The sequence below is a fragment of the Neovison vison genome, chromosome 9, assembly GCF_020171115.1.
Source record: "Neovison vison isolate M4711 chromosome 9, ASM_NN_V1, whole genome shotgun sequence".
Classification (NCBI taxonomy): domain Eukaryota; kingdom Metazoa; phylum Chordata; class Mammalia; order Carnivora; family Mustelidae; genus Neogale; species Neogale vison.
Window position 1 is genome coordinate 20,434,778 of NC_058099.1, and position 20,997 is coordinate 20,455,774.

At 50.1% G+C, this 20,997-nt stretch overlaps 1 protein-coding gene across 4 annotated transcripts in view; it reads right to left on the bottom strand.

Annotated features, from left to right (window-relative positions):
* Positions 1 to 386: 386 nt before the first annotated feature.
* Positions 387 to 20,997, bottom strand: part of SNX30 (sorting nexin family member 30) — a 112,540-nt gene continuing 91,929 nt past the window's right edge. The window contains exons 8-10 of one of the 4 annotated variants that reach the window (XR_006386381.1): positions 9,887 to 10,039; positions 4,724 to 6,535; positions 387 to 4,200 (exon numbers count right to left, since the gene is read on the bottom strand). Coding sequence is in view for 2 of the 4 variants with exons in the window: in XM_044265114.1 (XP_044121049.1) it covers positions 6,476 to 6,535; positions 9,887 to 10,039 (213 nt within the window). In the remaining 2 variants the exon portion in view is untranslated. Of the gene's footprint in view, positions 6,536 to 9,886; positions 10,040 to 19,077; positions 19,510 to 20,997 lie in introns of those variants that run through there. The other 3 variants (XR_006386380.1, XM_044265114.1, XM_044265115.1) reach the window with 3 other exon arrangements.

The following is a 20,997-nucleotide window of genomic DNA, read 5'->3' on the forward strand; positions in this document are numbered from 1 at the left end:
ACCAAGAACCATCATGGCAGGGGTGCCTGGGTGGCTCAGTTGGTTAAAAATGTGACTCTTGATTTCAGCTCAGGTCATGAACTCTTTCGTGGGATTGAGCCAGCCCTGCCTGCCCGCCCATCAATCACCATGGTTACACACAGATAGCAGGTAGTTTCTTCATCTCCCCAACCTGTAAGATGCAGAAGAAGGTAAACTGAGGATAAGTCTATAGGGACGTGAAGAAGAATTAAAATAGTTCAATTACATGTTTTTCCTGTAGCTCTGCATATCCTGATTCCTGCAGGCATACTCCTTATCTCTGTAGAGAAAATAAGAAAACACAATACAAGGCACACATGTTTTCCTGGTGTACAAAGTGGTGTGAATGACAACAGGACTCAAGGTAAAGAAAGCATCTTTCATAGGTTTATTGGTCCATTACTTTAAGTTAATTGAGGAAAAGAAACCTCTTAAATTTACAAGCTAATAGTTTATCAAGCAATACAAATTCTTTTGTTTACCTCAAAATGTAATACTAATTTCATAGTAAACAATGGACAGAATTTTTTATACACAGATATATGAAAAAAGTGGACACAAACCTCGTGCCAGCATCAAAAATGCAACAAAAACTTTATTTTTCTTTTTACAATCTCTGGGTTCCATAACAAAGGGAAAAAAAAAAGGTGACATTCTTTTTAAAGTTTGGTAGCTTCATGAAACAGAGACTTTGACCTGGAAATAAATCACTTTCACTTTCTCATCTACACACATTCTTGAGCACTTTTTTTTTTTTTTCACAGCTTTTGATTTGGCTTATTGGCAGCATGGAGAGAAGAGAAAAACATTTATACAGAGGACTTTATCAATACCTTGGGGGTCGGGGGGTTCTGTTAAATTTTTAAATGTAAAGAATGATTTCTAAAAATAAGAAATACAGTCCATCCTTTGGACATGACCTAATAAGCAAAAGTTTTGAATCTCTTCTTCAACAGTTAAAATACAAGTTAGAAAGTTTGCTGGCAGTTTACTGTGTGGGAAGGTACCAGGTGGACATCAGCTCTCAATGCATTCCCAACGCACAGACACCAAGGGGATCAAGCACACGGACGTACAATGGACAGGGCGTCTACTGGACAGGACCAAAATCTCAGGAGTGTCCCGGTGAATGGTGCTGACTGTGAAGAGCTGCTGGTTTGTTGTTCCACGAAAGCCCAGCTGACACACGTGTCCTTGGATCACACCGAACCACCTTTTGTTTGCAACCTCCTCTCCCCTCCCTGTTTCCACACTGGGGAAACAGCCATCCCCCTTTCATCCTTCCAGTACCACTGTGACTGCAGGGCTGGTCTGAGACTGTGAACCACCTGTTGAGCAGAGGTGTGGACAGGTGTCACCTGCTTTGACCTGGCCCACAGGGAGCCCGGGATCACCTGGGGAGAGAGGCGGCACAGTCGGGGGGAGAATATGTGTGTGTGTAATACTCAGTCACCGGCGTTCATGGGGAAAGCTCTGTAGAAATGGACTAACGTACGTACATGAGGTGACACACAGGAGGGCTTAGGTTTTTGGCATTTCAACCTGTGGAGAATTTCTATCTAAAACACACTGATATGAGGCCCTCCCCCCACCCCCCGGTTTCCTGGTTATCTTTTTAAAAGCTGTTCTGCAGAATCGGGATAAACCATTAATACTGTCACAATCTAGAGTTCTTTGTGTCTCTGTGATTTGTCGATGCCGGATACCACATATCCTCTACAATCAAGAGGGTGCCAAAAGGCACTGAGTTCATCTTTCACACTTTAAAACAAACAAATGAACAAACAAAATGGTTTAGTGGTCCCTGTGTTTCCTTACATTATCAAAAATATCATTTGGCAATAGCAACACTTAGCTTTCCCTTCCCAAAAGGCAGCCCTATTCATGAACCTCACTTTCTTCTTAAGGAGGGATGAGGGTGGGCTATGTTAGGCCTCTAGTATTAAGCTCAACAACCAATTATGTGTCTAAAAACTCCTTGTACCCAGAATCTAAAACACATGAGTTGAAGAATAAGGCATATGAAAAGGTGTTGACCATTCTCAAAAAGCAGAGTTAGGCTTTCAACAGTCTGTGGCATTTTTAAAAGTCTGGGTTTGTTGATTTTCCAGTGCTAACTACAAAGAATGTTTCTGACTCAAATACCTTACTGGCTTTCTTAAAGTTATTTTTTCCAAAGCACGCACTTACAGGCTACCTAGAGTAATAAAAACTACCCAGATGACTTATTTTTGCTGCCACACAGAAAGGGTTAGACAGTTATATCCAGAATGCATTTCAAACACACATGATTAAGGGGCAATAGTCAAACTCCCTGCGACAACAGGCCGTCCTCCGCCTTCTCTAATGCAGACAGTCCTGCACACATCCTCATCTGGGCAGCTGGAGGGAGACCATCCTTAAAACAGAAAGCTAACCGCCTACTGGGTGAACTGATGAAAAGAATCAGGTTTTTGGTTTATTTGCTAAATCGAAAAACCACGAGGAAGCAGAAAACAACTCCAACACACCCAGCTCTATAGTTCCATCGGGCGCAGGGGACGATGTTTCCCTCAAATCTATGGACAAATGCCACCTGTCATCTGAATGGAGAAAACACAAGAGGGCCTGTCCAATCTGTCACCATCTTGAGAACTCCTGAAAGTGAGAAGGCAAACCCAAATTCCCAAAACAGCCTGTAAGCGGGGATCACCAAAGCAAGTGTTACTCCAGCCTTACAAGACTGCCCAGCTTCCATGCGCCTTTCGAGCAGGCGTCTGGGAAGGCAGGTGGCAGGCCTGCTGTGCCAGGCCCTGACCAGGGTGGCCCACCTTCTGAGCAGAGGCGTTCTTTAGGGCAGCCGGAGGAGAATCCAGTTCTAATCTATTCGGAGACCCACAGACACGAGGCTGATATGGACCTGGGGGGCTGTGGTAGGTCCCACTCTCCAGGCCTCTCTCGGGACAGAGTCTAAAGAAGGACTACGCTCATTCCAATGAATGGTTTCAGAACAAAGCCAGGGCCCGGATTTCAGTGCTGTAGACAGCAGGGCCCAGGCCCTCGGACTCTGGATGTATCCTGAGCTGACACCGGCGGTCCCAAGAGAGAAACCCTACTTCCATATGCCCACCCAGCCACCACACCCTCTTCTCAAGGAGGACTTCCTACCATTTCAACACAAAGGTGGCCCCGCGAGAGTATTTAAAGACCTCGCGAGGAAGGTGACTGACAAAACACTTAATTCCGCAACACGCAGCACACACACTCCAGTTGTGGCTGACATCTGGCAGGAAGACAAAGTTCCATGACATTCACCACGAACCCCTGGAGTTGGATCTGTGAAGACAGGTGTCTGGGGAGTTCAATGAGCGGCACAGTGATACGAGCCAATCCTTTCCATAATTGCACTTAACTGAGGTCTTCGGGAATCATTACTAAGTCTTAGAGGACAAAACCCACCCCCAAACTTGGCTGTGTAACATGTTCCCTCTTCGTTCGGGAAGAACCGTGGTTCTTTGCTTTGGGCAGAGTAGCCTAGAATCTTCTTGTGGATCCAGCACAGGAGGTGGCGGCCAGGGTCCACGCCAGCCACGAAGCACACTTGCCGGCTTCAACACCTGCCTCTCCAACACTTGCTCAGTGTCTGGGAATGCTCTCTTCTGCCTGAGCCTGGATTTTTAAGCTGGGTGAACGGACCTTTCACTTCCCACATACGGGGGACAGTGGACAGGGATCACTTTCCATTCTGTGGCCATGAGCTCAAGATTCAAAACCTGTCCCAGTCTGTCTGCCTGAGGTTAAGCATGTCCTCGAGCAAAAGCCCCCTGGACAGAAATCTGAGAGAGGAGGCAGTGAGCTCTGCCCCACGACTGTGGAGCCATGCAGGATGGGGCGAGGAAGCCTCTAGGAGGCAGTCTTTGGCACGGAAATCTCTGAGTCACTTCTCACAGGGAATCACCTTTGTGCCCACCAGGAGGAAAAGGCAAATGCCCCAGACCGGTGACCCTCGGGGGCTGAGGGAGCCTCCCTCACTGCCCACCGTACCTTCTGTCTAGGCCAGCCTCCTCACCTCATGTGACGGCAGCCTGAAGAGGAAGGGGCGAGGTTTCCTTCTTGGGGAACAAGTGTCTCTGCAGGGAAGTCTGTACTGTGCCCTGGTTCTCCCAGCTCTGCCGTCAATGCTCCTGCTCTCCCTGGTGTCTTAAAGCACAGAAACATCGTAAGGGGCACGAAGAGAGAAAGACAAATCCCAGGATGCCTGCTTCCCCCCTGAGCTCGTCTTCTGCCTCCAGGGGGGTAAGGAATGACTGTGTTTCCCCCACTCCCTTCCCGTGCGTCCCAGCGAGGAGCCCAACGACTTTTTTGAACAGCTGCCTTCCTTCCCAACTAACCTTCACACAGGAATGCTCCCGGGCTTTGGCAACTAAGCGGCAGGTGAGGTTCTGGTCTTCCAGTAACTCTTTCCCCTGTTCTTTCCAAGCACTCGTTATGCTGGACAACATTTTTAAAGCACACATTCCACAAGGCAAGGCCTGGCACATTCCTGCAGATGAGCACTTGCTGCTAAGGTCAGTCTAGTGCCTTCCATGAAATAGCAAGAGAGGGCCCTCGACCCTTTATTAGATACACAACCCTGTTCTACCAGCAAAGTATCAGGCTGGACCCAGACAACCAGACCTGCACTAACGTGATGGTGTAGAGGTAGTGTGAAACACTGACTCACCACTCTAGGTAGAGAGCCCGTCCTTACTGTTCTGCTTCAAGGGATCATTTCTAACCGTACCAAACTGAAAATCCGCACTGCAGTCTTTTGGGATGCCACGAGTGCGTCTGACAGCGTAGGCAAGTACCAAATGATATGAGATTTCTCATTTTAAACTGTGACTTATTTGAACACGATGAAACAGAACTGAACGGTTCTGTGCCATCCTTCTGCCAGGCCACTGATGTCACTACGGCAGCTGTCCAAGGTCAACGCGGCAGGTGGACACGGGACGGAGCACCGAGCACACGCTGCACGGAGCTCCGGATCTGCAGGTTAGCCAGCGTCTGCACCAACGTCTCAACACAGCTTGCCTCTATGAGGCTCATCCTTAGACTTTTGGAGGGGCTGAGCCACAGAACACAATGGGACCTAGGTAGCTTCATTTCAGGAGGAAACAAAATGAGTTAGAAGATAGATCCTCTGGTTGTAGTGTGAAGTGAAGATGGGAGACGCCGCCGGGAGTCCCCAGGAGCTTGGCTCCTCGAACGGAGGAGAGTCTAGCTTATCCAGAAGCAAAGACATCTCCGTTACGCTAGTCCTCTCCAAGCCCCATGCGGTTACGGACTTCCATTCCTGACCGAGGACATCAGCAAGAGTTAAAGCACTTCATGTAGAACATTCACATTGAGTTTACAAAATCTTGACCATGTCACGACAGCGCTGACGGCCTCTCAGCAAAAGTCTGCGCAAACATTCAGTGGACGCGGCAGGGAACACTAAATGGGGACTTTCGGGTGAGGTGAAGGCAGACGGCACGGGGCAGGGGTGGGAATGAGGCCTGGTGCAACCCCGCCGATCCCCGCTCCCGGGGAGCTGCTCAGACTTCCGGCCACACGGATTCCCCACGACGGGCCTAATCTCTACTCTGACGGCGTTTTACAAGCCTAAAAACAACATCGAAGAACTTCACAGAGAAAAATGCACCTTTTTTTTTTTTCTTACACAAAACCAAGTTTCCGATCTACTGCATTCTGGTGTGAGAAACAAGTCTGGGGAGCACGTTCCCCCTCGGCTTCCCGAGGTGGTGTGCAAGGCCAAGGATGCCAGCTTGCTCACTTCAGCACAGACGTGCGCGGACGCTGACGGAGACCGTCCTGAGGGACCCGGGAGCCACAAAACGGCTGTCGCTCATCACAAGTGGCTGGCGGGGCCACGCTCGCGCTACAGGCCACGGTCCATTAGGGAAGGGCTTTCCACGGAGCTGCCAATGCTTCCGCCTCAGCTGTGATGAGTCAGTAGCCCCCAGGGTCCATCCTGGAGTCACCCTGTGTCCACAGAACACAGGGGCTGCCTTCTGTTCACGCCTTCCTCGTGTCCTCGAAAAGCAAGAGCCGGGCTCTCTCCCAGCACAGGCAACGCTGCGGGCCCCCCAGACAGGAGCCTCCGTGATGAGACGTCGGAATGTCAGCCGGGCCGGCCCAGCCCTCGGCCGCACGTCTTCTCAGCTGTTCCATTTGGTCGGCTCCTTTGAGCCACGGAGGTAAGCTGCTTCTGCTGAGGGATGACGCCAGCCCTGCGGACTCCACCAAGGAATAAATACTAATGGAAAACCAGCGGTGGACGAACGGGGAGAGGCGGGCAGGGGAAGAAATACACAAAGGAGAGATGCTTCTGTGGCTGTTTTCTCAATGCTGGGCCTCTGGCACGACAGGGGCGTTCCGGGACGCCATGCCCTGTGTAGGTCGAAGAGTCTCTGTCCCAGGAGGGAACTTACTTGGCCTCTTGCTTCTCCTGCAGTAGTGGAATGATCGACTCCCACGCCGTGAGGCACTGCAATGACAACACACAGACACCGTATCAGCACCAGCCATCAGGACCAGGTGCTTTATTCTCTGTTCATCTCACCAGATTACTCTGCCTTCAGTACTGGCTAAGGAACGTACGTATGCCATGTCTGACGTCTACACATACTATCCATCGCTATTAGAAACTGGGGCGGGTGACAGGTGTCTGCTTTGAATACAACATCCCCATCTCTACGGAAGACAGCAGGGTCTCTGCAAGGCCTATGTGCAGTGTCCCTAGAGCTCACGGCTGGTGAGCAGAAATGTTCTCACTGGAAGACATTCTTTTCCTTCCAAAAGCAGAAAAGGTAACAGGCTCCAAGTCTTCCGTGCGGCCTGCCATCCTCAGCCAGGTTGAAGACATTGCTCCAGGTGTGGGCAGGACTGACTTGTGGAGGACGCAAATCATACGGGCACAGCCCAGCCCCCTGACTCAGAGTGGGTGGAAACCCCGCTCCTTACTGATCTGTTTTGATTGTATGGGCCACTCCTGGATCCCAAAACGGAAAATGGCAGCTGGGGGGGGGGACCTCTATTCATTGAGTTTCATTGGGTCCAAATGCCATGATGTGTTTTACATTCACTACTGCTGGTCCTAACAATTCTATGAAGTAGAGATATTACTTATACACACACACACTTCACAGATGGAGAAAATGAGACCCAGAGAGGTTATATAACTTGCCTAAGATACATAGCTATAAAGTGACAGAGCTGGTAAGTCGCAAAAATAATACATTCTTTTCCCTACCCCAATCCCCCTTTGTTCCAAATCCTTGTGAAAGGCCAGTGTCTGTATGCCCTGAACTTAGAGACAGACACTCTCCTCTAGGAGCATCCTCCTCAGTGAAATGGTCCTCCCTTCAAGCCATCTCTTGCACGAAGGGCAGGCCAGAAGAACCACACAAGGCCTCCCTAGCAGCTCAGGGTGAAGCAGGCCTTTGCAGTGAGTCATCTGGGGAGGAGCTCTGAGCAGGCAGGAGGAGAGAGGCATTCTTTGGTCAAGCTGGGGAGCAGGGTGGCGAAACTGCCTCACACCTCCTTCCATCCCACCACGTGGGCTTGAACCCTGCCCTCCACAACAAAGGCTGGGAAGCTTCTAGGAGCTTGCTTGCACTGAGAGACCCCATGCAGGGTCCATGGCACCCTGGGCCCTGCTCTGTCCCTAGGCCGTCATCTCCGATCTAGAAAGGCCCTTCTATGTCAGTGATGGGGAACCAAGGCCACGTCAGATTTCTTTCCAGTCTTCAAATGCTCAAACTTCCTCCCACCCCAAGACCCTCGCATATGTGTTCCTTGGCCTGGGATCCTTTTTCTCCAAGTCTTTGTCTCTGGGACCCAGGTTAAACGCTGTTTCCTCAGATTGGCCTTTCCTGCCCACTCCACTTGCCTCCTTCCATCCCTGGCCTGAACTGTGCCCCTAGTATTTTCGCCCCAGGTTTTCCATGCTTTCCCTCTAGAGCATGAATCTTACTCTGAAGGGACAGGATTTCTGGGTTAACGTGTATCTGCCACTGTGCGGAGGGCTCCTTAATGGCAGGAGGCCTGCTGTTTTGTTTAGCAGCCTATCCCCAGGCCCTGGTGCATGGCAGGGACACAGCAGGTAATGTTCAATGTATGTGGCAGCCAAGATGAGGCCCCTGAGCAAGGCCCCTATTCGTGGTATCTGGGAATACATAAGCTCTGGGTTTGAGTTCTGGGGCCGGGGCCTTGGAAGTGCTGGGATCAGTCAATGGGAGGAGCGATGGACACATCCCACCACGTGGGCTTCCGTGCAGTGGGAGGGCTGTTGGACAGCAGAGGGAAGGGGAGGGGATCAGGGAAGGTAGTACTACTTACGGACTATCTACCGAGTGGCATATATGGTCTAGGGACTCAGGGATGCATCGTTTCACGTGTCTTCACAATCCATTTTACAGGGGAAGAGGGAGACACAGAGAGCCGCCCTGCTTAAGGCACAGCCAGTGGAGGAATGAAGCCTTGGCTTTGCATGGAGGGATCTCTCTATCTTTGGGGGAGTCATGACTGGCCCCAAAGATGCACGTCCCCTGCCTACCACACCAACAATGTGTGTGAGTGGGAGCTTTCAGACTTGTGGCCCTAGCAGAATCCAGTCTGACCCTAGTTCAGTCACTCAAGCTGTGTCACCTGGGGCAGTCTTAAAAACTTACTGAGCCTCTGTTTCTTCAGCTTCATATGGAGAGTCAGAAAACCTTCTTCACAACATATGGGAGGGGGTTAAATTTAAGGAGGTGACATATGCACAGCATCTAGCTTAGGGTCAGCAGACACAGCAGGGGCTCTACAGAAATGGTCCTAGGGAACAGAGGCCGGCACCTTCCCCTCTCCCTCTCGAACAGTCCTTCCAAAGGCCTGACCACTACGGCTATTCCGTGGCTGTTCTCCCTAGCTCTCCTCCAAAGAAAGATGTAGACACGAAGCCTTCAGAAGATATGGATTCTTCTAGCCTGGGATGAGCACGTGTTTCTGGAACTGCAGAGGGACTAGCTGAGTCAATGTTTACCCCACATGGTTTCACGTCTACAGATACTTATGGAATTGTGACTGGGCCATGTTTCATCTCTCACTTTAGGTTTTCAAGGAATCTTAGGATTTCTCAGCAGAAATGATCTGGGTTTAGCTAGGCCAGGAGCAAAACCTGATTGAGGAGACTTTGCTGGAGTTTGATGAGCGCCCTCCGTGGGTTGTGTGTGTGTGTGTGTGTGTGTGTGTGTGTATGTATGAGAGAGAGAGACAGAGAGAGAGACAGAGAGACAGAGAGACAAGACAGGGGTACAACTCTACCAATCAAAGGGATTCATGGAAAAAAACCCTGTTTTTAAAGTTTTCCTTTGTAATCCTACATACTTTGGGGGGAGCTATTTACAAATAGTATTTTGAAGTCTTAAAAACAACCGAACAGTATTTTGATGATACTGTTCTATGGCACTACGAGAGTGAGGAACCCCTGTATGCAGAACCACACAGCAGCCTGGGGTTACCTCAAAGCCTCCTTACCTGGAACAAGCCCACAGGCAAGTCCTCGGACTCTGGGAAGCAGCTGGCCGCCAGGCCCAAAGGGCACAGCAGAGAAAAGTGCCGCTTCCACAAGGGCCACAGGAGGGGGAGGGGTTCTGCTTCCAAACCCAGCACCCCAACTTGCACAGCGGGGGCAGCCTCCCCCGCAACCTGACCTGCACAGTGAGCGGGCGGTCACTAAGACTAGACACACAAAATCAGGGAAGCAGGTGGGGCTGGCCGGCCCTCGCAAAAGGCTCCGGCTACTCCGAGGGCTTCCTCCACGGGAGGCCTGGGGTCTTGCCGGCACGCTCCGTACCTTCTCATAATACTGGATGTTCTTGTCTGCCATTCCCATGAGCAGCTGCCGGAAGTCCTGCCTCTTGTTGTTCTGCCATCTCTCCATGTCGGCTTTCAGGTCTGCATTGAAACACTCCATCCGGTCCTGGCATTTCTCAACGTCTGCGGGCACCTGGGAGGGGCAAGCGGAAAGGGGGACTCAGGATGTGGAACTGGCGACCCCATGCCTCAAGCTCCCTTGTGAAAGGCCAAATCCCTACATGCAACGCTGTGAACACAGCCCCTCCACGGGGGGCATTTAACTGAAGGAAGGGCCTTGGGTTTTCAGGACTAAAGAGGAATTCTGAAAAGTGCTATCCTGACCCAACTCTCCAAACCCCCCCAAGCACAACAGAGACTCATGGGGGAAACACCCCTGTTTACAAACAGGGAGAGGAAACCCTGCAGTTCAGAGTCATAGACGTTTGGTTCCTCCTTTTTCCCCATCTGTATGTAAAAATGTGTGTAAATTCTGCAAACATACAGTAGCATTTGGCACTGCCCCTGCCATTCTCCTCAGTCCGATAAGTGAAACCAGAAAATGTTTCCCCACATCACAGGAACTACTCCATTACCTGTGACGTTTGGCAACAGCTACCGTCATTAATCACACAATTAACTACACACATAAGACTATCAGCCCACTTCTTCCTCTGAACCCCACATCACAAATCAACTTGAGACCCATTTACGCAACCCCAGATTGCAGGTAATCAAAAATGATGAGTTTAGGTTAGGGAATTCTGAGGAAATGGGAGGAAAATCATTTACGTGTGTCAAAAGAATCTGAAATACGAAGATGAAGAAAAATACAGTGGGCTATTTCAAGTTTTTCTATTCTTTTTAAGATTTTATTTATTTGACACAGAGAGAGTGAGAGAGAGAGCAGAAGAAGCAGGGGGAGCAGTGGGCAGAGGGAGAAGCAGACTCCCCGCTGAGCAAGGAGTCTGACATGGGGCTTGATCCCAGGACCCTGAGATCACGACCTGAGCCGAAGGCAGACGCTTCACCAACTAACCCATCCAAGTGCCCCTCAAGGTTTTCCTAAAGACGTTTAGAAGACTTTCTCAAAATGGAACCCTGTCACAGTCAGAGGACCTTGTGGCTTACCAGGGTCCCCAGAGCATAAAGCTGGCTCCTCTCCTCACTCAAGAGCTCCACGGGGCCCTGCAGGTGCCCCAGGGGTGGACGTGCCTAAAACCGGGTCAAACACCCACATGCCAGGTGCTTCGCGACAACAAATGAGGACTTGAGTGTTCTGAGTGCCAGCATCTATGATCACAAATGGCTTCAAGCCACGGGTCGCCATCAGGGGTCAATCTCTACCCACCAGGGAAGTTCTCTCCCCAGGCCTCATGGGTAAGGGGAGGACCCAGAGAAGTCAATAAAGGGAGGGCCAAGGCTGTAGGAGCCCAACACGTTTGGGGCTTCCAGAAGTGCCGAGGGCCCCCCAGGTCCCATGCAGACGGCTGCAGAGCAAGGGAAGTGAGCAGCCTGGGGCTAGGGCGTCACAGGCCTGGCACAGGGTCTGAAATTGGGTGAGGCAGGAGGAGCTGGACAGAAAGCCAGAGGGAGGTATCCTGGGCAATTTTTAAAAAAGGAACTTTCCTTCAAAGAGGGAGGAAAGCCATTTCCAAAGCACCTAGCCTCTGGAAGAAGAAAGAGGACCTGACTTTTTCTTCTGACATCCTGACCGTGGTCACGTTTGCCTTCCCCCACTGCCTCACCCATCGCTGTTGTCCAACTCAGGGGAAACTGAAGAACCGGTGCAGCCCCACCCGCCCCCGCCCTCGCCCCTCCAGAGCCTTCCCCACAAACATGCAGGGAACCAGCCTCTGTGGAGGCCCAGCGAGCCGGTGTCTCTGGGCCTCACTCCCCTGCAGACACAGTCCAGCTCCCTTACTCCTCTCCCAGCCACTGCTGCTCATTTTAGCACCAGGTGCAAGTTCCCTGGAGCAACCTCCCTTTTGCTTAACAAAAGCGCTGTGGCCAGCAGGAAAAGCAAAGCTCTGAAAAGAGAACTGCATCAAGGCCCAGGGAGAAGAGGAAGGCCAGGGCCTGTGATCCAAAGAGTCCAACTCCTGGGTCTGTCCTGAAGACGGGAACTCTGGGGGACCCACAAAAATCAAAAGTCAAAACCACAGCCCTGGATTTTATGAAGGCCGGAGCCTCCACTGGGGAAACATCCGTAACCCATGATCCTCCCACCGCAGTCTGTGCTTGGCACAGAGGGAGAGACCGCGGGGCTTCGGGGTCAGGCTGCCGACAGCTAGCTGGGAAGAAGGGAGCAGGGCTGCGCGCTCTGGGGAGGGGGTACCGGTACTCTCGCCTCACTCTGAGCCCGGTGGTAAGCACGCGGCGGGGGAGCTGGAGGGCAAGTCCAGCTTGGAGGAGGGATCGCGCCTCCTGAAGAAAGACCACTCAGGCCACGGTGCCTGAGTGGCTCGGTCAGGTGGGTGTCTGACTCTTGATTTCAGCTCAAGTTGTGACCTCAGGGTTGTGAGATCAAGGCCTGCGTGGGCTCCGTGCTGAGCAGAGAGTCTGCGTGAGGTTCTCTCTCTCCTTCTGACCCTCTCCTGCTCTGGCACACGTGCTCTTATGCTCTAAAATAAATACGTCTTTAAAAAAAATAAAAGAAACACCACTGAGGCAACTGACAGGGGGAGGGCTCTCTGGAGTGACAGCACATGCAAGTGAGAGAGGAGAGGCTGTATCTGGACCCACCTCAGGAATCCTCACAGGCCACAGTGCCCACAGAGGACAGACAGAGAACCCCGGCCGGCAAGATGGCGGGGGGCGGAGGGAGGCAGAAGGAGATGAGAAGCCTGGGTTCCTGAGTCCAGGTTTTCTCAGTTCCACTTAACATGTGCCCCCCTTTGGGAAATTAGAAAAGCCTTGTGCTTCCTATAACTATACAGAAAGCTCTAGAGCCAGATTTCCAGAGCTTAAATACCATATCTATAACCACCTCGATGGGTGACCTGGGATCTCTCCAGGCCACAGCTTCCATTTCTGGATAACACCAACCACCTCCTAAGGTTGTTATGAGGTTAAACAAGATATTATGTATAAAATATTTAGTGTCTGGCATAGATTAAATGCTCCACAAATATTTCAACATTTCGATCAGCGTCAATATTATAAATTGCTGTTCAGAAAAGATAATCTGGGGGCGCCTGGGTGGCTCAGTGCCCTGGGATCGAGCCCCACATCGGGCTCTCTGCTCAGCAGGGAGCCTGCTTCCTCCTCTCTCTCTCTGCCTGCCTCTCTGCCTACTTGTGATCTCTGTCTGTCAAATAAATAAATAAAATCTTTAAAAAAAAAAAAGAAAAGATAATCTGCCATGTGCACAGCACACCCCAGTCAAGAACAAATGTTATGAACTTCATTCCATGTCATATAAAAAGGTTTCCCCCCCCAATATAAAATATTATTAAATACGTTCATTCAAGCTTTCACCACCCTTCACGCAGGCTACCTCACCCTGAGATTTCACCAGAGATCACAGATGAGTCAAAACCAAAATATATTGGCATGAGATCACCCAGGCACCGTAGAACCGGGGTGGTGGCTCTAACAGCATGAGGTAGAGGACAGATCAGGCCAGGCTGGTGGAGACAGTCCTGACAGATGTGGCAACAAGCTGCATATGAGAAATAAGATACAGGAAGTCAGAGGGGAGCCCGACGTCTGGAGTCTGGGTGGCCAGAGGGGCAGCAGCACATCGGAGGGCTCAGGATAAAGGGCGGGTGCACAGACCAGAGAAAGGGGCCTGCTACAGCCATGGGAAGGGGGAGCCCCCCCTCCACAAAAGAGACAGAAACAACTCAACAGCAACCTGATTTAATAGAAGTAAAGGATTTGAACAGACGTTTATGCAGAGAAGATCTATGAATGGCCAGTGGGCATAGGAAAAGGTGCTCCCTGTCACCAATCACTAGGGAAATGCAATTCAAAACCCCAGTGAGAACCACTGCACATCCATTAAGATGGCTACCGACAGTGATGAGGAGAACAACAACAAAATGACAAAAAGGCAGAAGCGACTCAAGTGTCTGTCCATGGATGGACAGGTAAACAAAAAGGGGTATGCACATATGGTGGGGTATAATTCAGCCTTCAAGAGGAAGGAAATGCTGACACAAGCTACAACACAGATGAACCTTGAGGACCTCAGGCTAAGCGAAATAAGGCAGTTACCAAAAGACAAATAGTATATGACTCTACTTCTAAGAGGTAGTGGTCAGACCTACAGAGACAGAAAGCACAACAGTGGTTGCCAGGGGCCTGGGAGAGAGGAAATGGGGATGTGTTTCACGGCTACAGTCTCGGTTCCCCAAGATGAAAAGAGTTTTGGAGCTCCATTGCACAACACTGTGGATTTACTTAACACTACTGAACTGTAAGCTTAAGAACAGTTAAAGTGGTAATTTTGTTTATGTGTGTTCTGCCATGATTCAAAATTTTTTAATATATGGGGAAATCACAGAGGAGGTTGGGGGTGGTGGCTGAAGGTTAGAATTCATGGAGAAGCCTAAACGTGTAGGGTTAGTACACGGATCAACAGAGGTGACTCAGAAGAGCACAGAAGCAGGAAGTGAGTCAGGGTAGGCGGAGCCACAGAAACACGTTTAGGAGGAGGAGAGGTTAGGTTAGGAGGAGGAGAGAGGGAAGGGCTAAAAGGAAGAGATGAAGAGGAAGTGGGAATTGGGATGAGCCTTCCGAAGAGACCAGCTGAAGATTCCCAACTTAATGAAGAGGAAGGTGACTGGCATTCTTCTCACTTTTGTCTCTTTCTGGAGGGTGTCCTTGTGACAATCGGTTCACTGACCAGGAACATCCAGCTTCGCTCAGCTCAATGTTTTAATTTTTTGGCCGAGGTGTCGTTAGAGTTGTGGTATCTTGTGTCTGAAGGATGTTGAGATAGAATTACTCAATGCTAGGCTATCGCTTATCACAAGACACCAACAAGAAACTACCAGGTGGGCCCTCAAAAGACAACATTTCTAAATAGAGACAAGATTGTATTTTCCACAATGGCTCCCTTCTCTCTCATGAGAATTTCCATTACAGAATATGGGTTGTTGGAGCGATGGGAGAAGGGTAATGTGGGATGAACTTAAGCATTTTTGTGTGTTGGGGAGCAGGGTGGGAAGCAAATTTGTTCAACACTCATTTAAAAAATGAGCTCTCCCATGTACCAGGCATTTCTAGGCCCTACAATATAAATACCTGAATTTCTTTCTTGGAGTTAGGCTGGAGTTATCACATTATCTGCTCCCTTGATGACAGTAGGTTAATAAAGTCCCTAAATATTATATAAGGCAGACATGATCCCAAGGCTTGGGGGAGAGAGAAGGTTCATGGCTGCTATGGGACAGGTCCCAGGACCAATGACAAAACCAGTTCAAGATGGTAGTCTTCTCTGCCATGCGCTGCTGAGGGAAAGGTGGGGCAGAGCTTCCTCACTGGGGCTGTGTGAATAAACAGTATCGATCCCCAGCTGGTCACCTCATTTAAAGCAATCTGTCCTGTCTATCCAGGTGTACTATACAAATATTTTCATTTTCTATGTGAGTCAGAGATGAAAAAAAAGTTGAGAAAACACTGAGACAGGGTTAAAGATCAATAAGAGGCTACTGAACTGGACAAATAGGAAGGTACTGGTACCCTGAAAGAATGCTTTAAACACACACACACACACACACACACAGAAACAAATTTCAGAGAAGGGCTGGTAAGGAGGAAGGAGTGAGTGCCCAAGCCAGGCAGAGGACAGGCGCCCTGAGAACAGAGGAGCCATGAGCTCACCTCCCTGATGACTGGAAGGAGCTCAGAGACACAGAGATGAAGACCCAAGAGAAGGTCTACATTCTCTCCCCCAGCCCCACTAGTTTAATCTACATACACTTACAATGGCCGGAACCTCTACTTCAATGGAGCCAGGCTTGCTGGGAGCCCCAGAGTGGGGATGAAGGGTTCTAACATGGGAACCAGACACATCCAAGAACCAAGTCCAGTTCCACGCCTTGTTAGCTTTGTCATGTATTCTGCGTAATTCCCCTGAGCCCGGATGCCTCATCTGTACAATGGGAATAACGACATTATAGAAGGTGTTGCAGGAACAACATAAGGAAGGTGACAGGGTCCTGCCATTTCTTGGCTGATGTGACCGCTGGCTTTCTACCCCAGGCTGGGATGGCAGCCACCGTGGAGAGAATGGGGAGACATCAGGCACATCTGTCTTCACTCATCTGACGTGTGTGAAAATGACAGATGACTTCACAAAACTCTCGGGTCCGTAGAAGCTCCACAGGAAGAAGTCTCCTTGCCCCCATCTCACTTTAGAACTAGAGTTCTTGCTCCCGGCCATATTCCCTGGCCCAGAACGGTCACTTTGCTGGAGGTTCAAAGAGCTCTGAATGGTCCATGGTCTTCAAGGTGTGTGCAAGCGATCCCGAGTTCCATTTCCCTTCCCTACTTCTGCTCAGTCAAGGAAGCAGCAGCTCAGTACATCCTGTTCTCTGCTCCTACCCTTTTCCACGTGATGCACCTTCTCACCTCCAAGACAACACTATGTGTTTCCAGCAGCTTCTTCACCTGGTGCCGGACCTACGACAAGGCCACTTATGGGTCAGGGCTTAAAACAGCATGCTTCCCCAACCCCCCCACTTCTTTTTATCTTTTGAAGATAACTGTAAGATTTTTGTATTCTCCCTTGGCACCCCTCCTTTGTTCTTTCTGGAATTACACGAATAGATTAGCACTGAAAAGAGCCCGTCACAGAATGGAGTAAAATGTGCAACTTCCCTCCATGGTTTACTCTTACTGTTCAGGTTAGTGTATGAGCTCCCAGCCAGTTTTAAATGCAATTCCTCGTTGTGTCTAGTAACAGCTCTGATACCCGCTCTGGATTCCGGGGTGGGGGGGGTTTCCACATGTGAAGATTTACATGAGTCTGGGGCCCTGACAAGCACAACGTAAGGCAGCCCACTAAATGCCTGTCACTGCTCTGACCTCAAAGTTCAAACAAGACAAGCCAAGTCCGCATAATCCGAAGGTCCCCTCACCGGAGAAGAAACCCCCTCAGGCTCTGCTGACTTTTCTCAACCCTAAATACAAAGCAAAACTTTGACTTCTGTGATCCTCTAGGCCCATCCCTGCGCACAGCCTCGCCACAGTCAGCAGTGGGGGCCACAGGACACCTCTCCTTCCTCCTCACATGGCCTCTCTGGTGTGAAATTCATAGAGGGGGCTGTGGAGACCCACAAGGCCATTTCTTTCTGCTGGGTTTTGGAGAAGTGATCGGATTCTGATACCACTCCACGGCTTCACAGAAACCAACTTTTTCTCTCTCTTTAGAGCAACTCTGCAAGACTTCAGCCTCAAAACAAGGCAAGCCCCTAGGCTTGCTAAGACCCTCAGATGTTGTTAACGTGCCCAGAGCCCTGTGAAAACTGCCCGTCTTCAGGTAAGAATCCTTTCCTTCCCGGCATCCCTGGGACCAACCTGTGAGCAATCCTTTTTTTTTTAGAAATTTTATTTCTTTGACAGAAAGAGAGCAACAAGTAGAGGGAGAGGGAGAAGCAGGCTCTCTGCTGAGCAGGGAGCCCGACCTGGGGCTCGATCCCAGGACCCTGGGATCACGACCTGAGCCGAAGGCAGCCGCTTCACCAATTGAGCCACCGCGTGCCCCGTCGACCCTGTGAGCAGTCTTGTTCCTGCTCTCGTCATGGACAGCAGGGCCCACTGGGTCTTTGGGGTAAGAATCCGTGCTGACCCACTTCCTGACCCCCTGCCTTCTCTTGCCAATAGCAGCTCTCAGCAGAACTCAAAACCAGACAAAACAACAAAACACAGCAAACATTCACCTGCTGATGGGCTGCAATGGAGGACAGGTATTCGGGAGGGCTGGGAAGGGGAAACTTGAGAACACAAGGTCATCATGCCCAAACGATACAGTGAAAAAAAAAAAAAAAGAATTAAGCAAAAAAAAAAAAAAAAAAAAAAAAAAAAGCCATAAGGGCAACAGACCAGGAAAAAACAAAGTTCGCAGTCAGCATTCCTCCTGGAGACAGGCGGAGCTGGAATGGGAAGCTGAGGCCCCTCCACGGAGCCTGTTTCTACATCAGACACTATGCTGAACTTCACAGCAGAAAGCCTACAAGGACTAATGAGCAAACCGTCCAAGCTGGAGGACAGAGCTGGGATTTGAACCCAGGGCTGTCTAGGTCTAAATCCTGTGCTCTTTCAACCAAACCCTTACTCACTGGGGAAGGCCACCAACGGAGCCCTCCGCTGCCCCCCAACGTAGTTGCTGTCCCAGATTCAAAACTGGTGGCACAATTTCTGCCGCTCCCACCAGGAGATAACACTCACTGGTGCACCAGCAACTGAGAGCCCGTTTGGTTAATTACCACCATCTGACTAAGGGCAAAATTAACATGGGCATGGCTCAGCAACCCACCAGAGAGCGGGAAGACCAAGACTGCCTCCCCACAGTGTGCTGAGAGAATGTAAGCATGTTCAGACGTCCTGGTTAGTCTCCCTGGCTGGGAAGAAACCCTTCCCCCTCTTCTAAGAACTCTGTGGTCAAGGGAGGGTGTCTTATGGGTGATGCTTTAGGAAGGTGGAAACAGCTGCAGCAAGAAGATTTCAACACCCACGGGGAGGAGAAGGGGAGTCACCCAGGCCGGCAGGGAGCATACAGCAAGGAGGCAGGAGCCCAGCAGCTTGGCTGGGTGGAACGTGGGAGCCAGAAACCACTGTTGTCTCGGCTCCATCTGCTCCCAGGTGGTGCGACCTTAGGCAGCCAGCACGCCACGGCACGGTCCGCATTCCCCTTGGCCCATTAGTCATAACCTTCAGCTCCTGTCTTTACAAAGGAACTGTTCCGTACAGAGCGGAACACATATTAAATGACAAACCAGCCTCCGAGAAAGCTTGTATTTGGTGCTGAGCAGGGATGAATGCTGACGAACACCTTTTATTTATTTAAATTTTTTTAAAAATATTTTATTTATTTATTTGTCAGAGAGAGAGTCAGAGGTCACAAGTAGGCAGAGAGGCAGGCAGAGACAGAGGAGGAAGCAGGGTCCTTGCTGGGCAGAGAGCCCGATGTGGGGCTTGAACCCAGGACCCTGGGATCATGACCTGAGCCAAAGGCAGAGGCTTAACCCACTGAGCCACCCAGGTGCCCGAAACACCTTTTAAATACAAGATCTTCATCTCCCTAACTAGGCCAGCAGCAGAACTTGCTGTCTCTCCCTTCCTCCCTCATCGGGAAAAGTGACTTGTATATCTATGTCAGAAAGCGAAATTGTTAGAATGAAATTTCACAGGGCGCATCGGTGGCTTGGTGGCTTAAGCATCCAACTCTTAATCTTAAGGGCATGAGTTCAAGCCCAGCATGAAGCCTACTAAAAAAGAAAGAAAATTGGAAATATACAAACACAGTATTTCATGTCATTCCTTTAAATGGCATAGTGTTCCAGAATATCCCAGGAATGGCTCAGAACTAGTCGAGGGAACAGGCAGCTGGAAGACAGTGTGTGGCTGGTCCCCATGGGCCCCTCATTACACACAGGACAGAAGCAGGCCAACCTGTGGTGAGAGGAACAGATGAGAGGCGCCTGGCCTTCTGGCCATGTCGCGGTGGCACACACCAGGCCGGTGACATCCCTGTCCCTATCACCTGACTCTCCATCAGCTGTACCTTCACTGTCATGTAGGTCACTATGGGTGACACATAAACCAGTGCAACAAACGTGGATTGTAGGCCTGCTGCACACTGGGTAAAGACCCTGGGTACCCACAGAGCTAGGCGATTTACCCAGCTGCTCTGTGGCTTATTCCCCACCCATGAAATGGGGAAAGAACAATGCCTTCCCTTGGGCCACAGATGGCTATTGTGGTGATCACGGGAGGCAATATCTAGATATTGGGAAGAGGTATAGACACAGTACACACATACACACACACACACACTATATGGAGTCAAGGTGTGCCATTTTTGAGGTGCGGGTTTCAAATTTCCAAAGCTGGCTCCTTGCCAGGTGCGTCTCAGCACAGCTGTACCAGCAGCCGGAACCAAGCAGAGGGAGACAAACTGTTCTGCTGCCAAACCATTTCTCTGAACCGTGCACCCCTGCGATTTAGCTTTCTTTTTTTAAATCTTTTCAATAACATTCCCTCCCCCCACCTCTTCTCCGAAAACGAACACACCTTCCAGTTACACCTTCCAAATACAAGTCTTCCAAAGACTACCCAAAAAGGAGCACAGTAACACAGGGGTGACCGGAGTCAGAAGCTGCAACATTTACGAACTTCGAGATCTTGGGCCGTGGTTTGCTCATCTCTCAAAGTGCATAACTGTTGTACGGAATCAGTGAGATACTGTAAACAGTTTCATGCCCAACTTGAATGCTGGCTGTTACTAATCTTGTTTTTCTCTTGTTTTATCCCGGGGAGAAAAAGGCAACAAATGGCAGAGGGCAACACAAGGGATGGGATGTGTGTGTGTTTACCTCAGGATCCTTTGTCCGGACCCAGAGCCCTTAAATACACTCAGTCAGTGCTTCTTAGACTGTGGAAAAGGACCACTATCTGTTGGCTTTTTTCCCCCAGTATGACAAAGTCATAGACCTACTATGTGTGACTCGTAAGCAGTTCGCTCCACATGAGCTAGTTGGACAACACTCCCGATGCGGGTTCAACAACTATCAATCTGCTATCGAACTGCTGACCCTCAGCTTCTACACCTTTCTTGTCATGGGTCAGTAACCGTGGATGAGTCAGCAGACCACACTTCTGAGAATAGTGATCTAGACTGTTCTTCCCCCTTTCTCCTCAACCCCATTTTACAGAGTGAGGAACTGCCCCTGCATGGCAAAGCTGAAAGTCAAAACAAAACCAAACCAAACCAGAAAAAAAAAACAAACAAGAAAACCCCCAAAAAACAAAACAAACCAACCCTGAGGAAACAGCAGAAAACCCCACGTACACGTTAGAAGGTTCCAGAAAAACGATATCAAAGAGAACAAATGGAGGACAGTCATAGCACCAACACAGCCCAGCTGGGCCTGACCACCT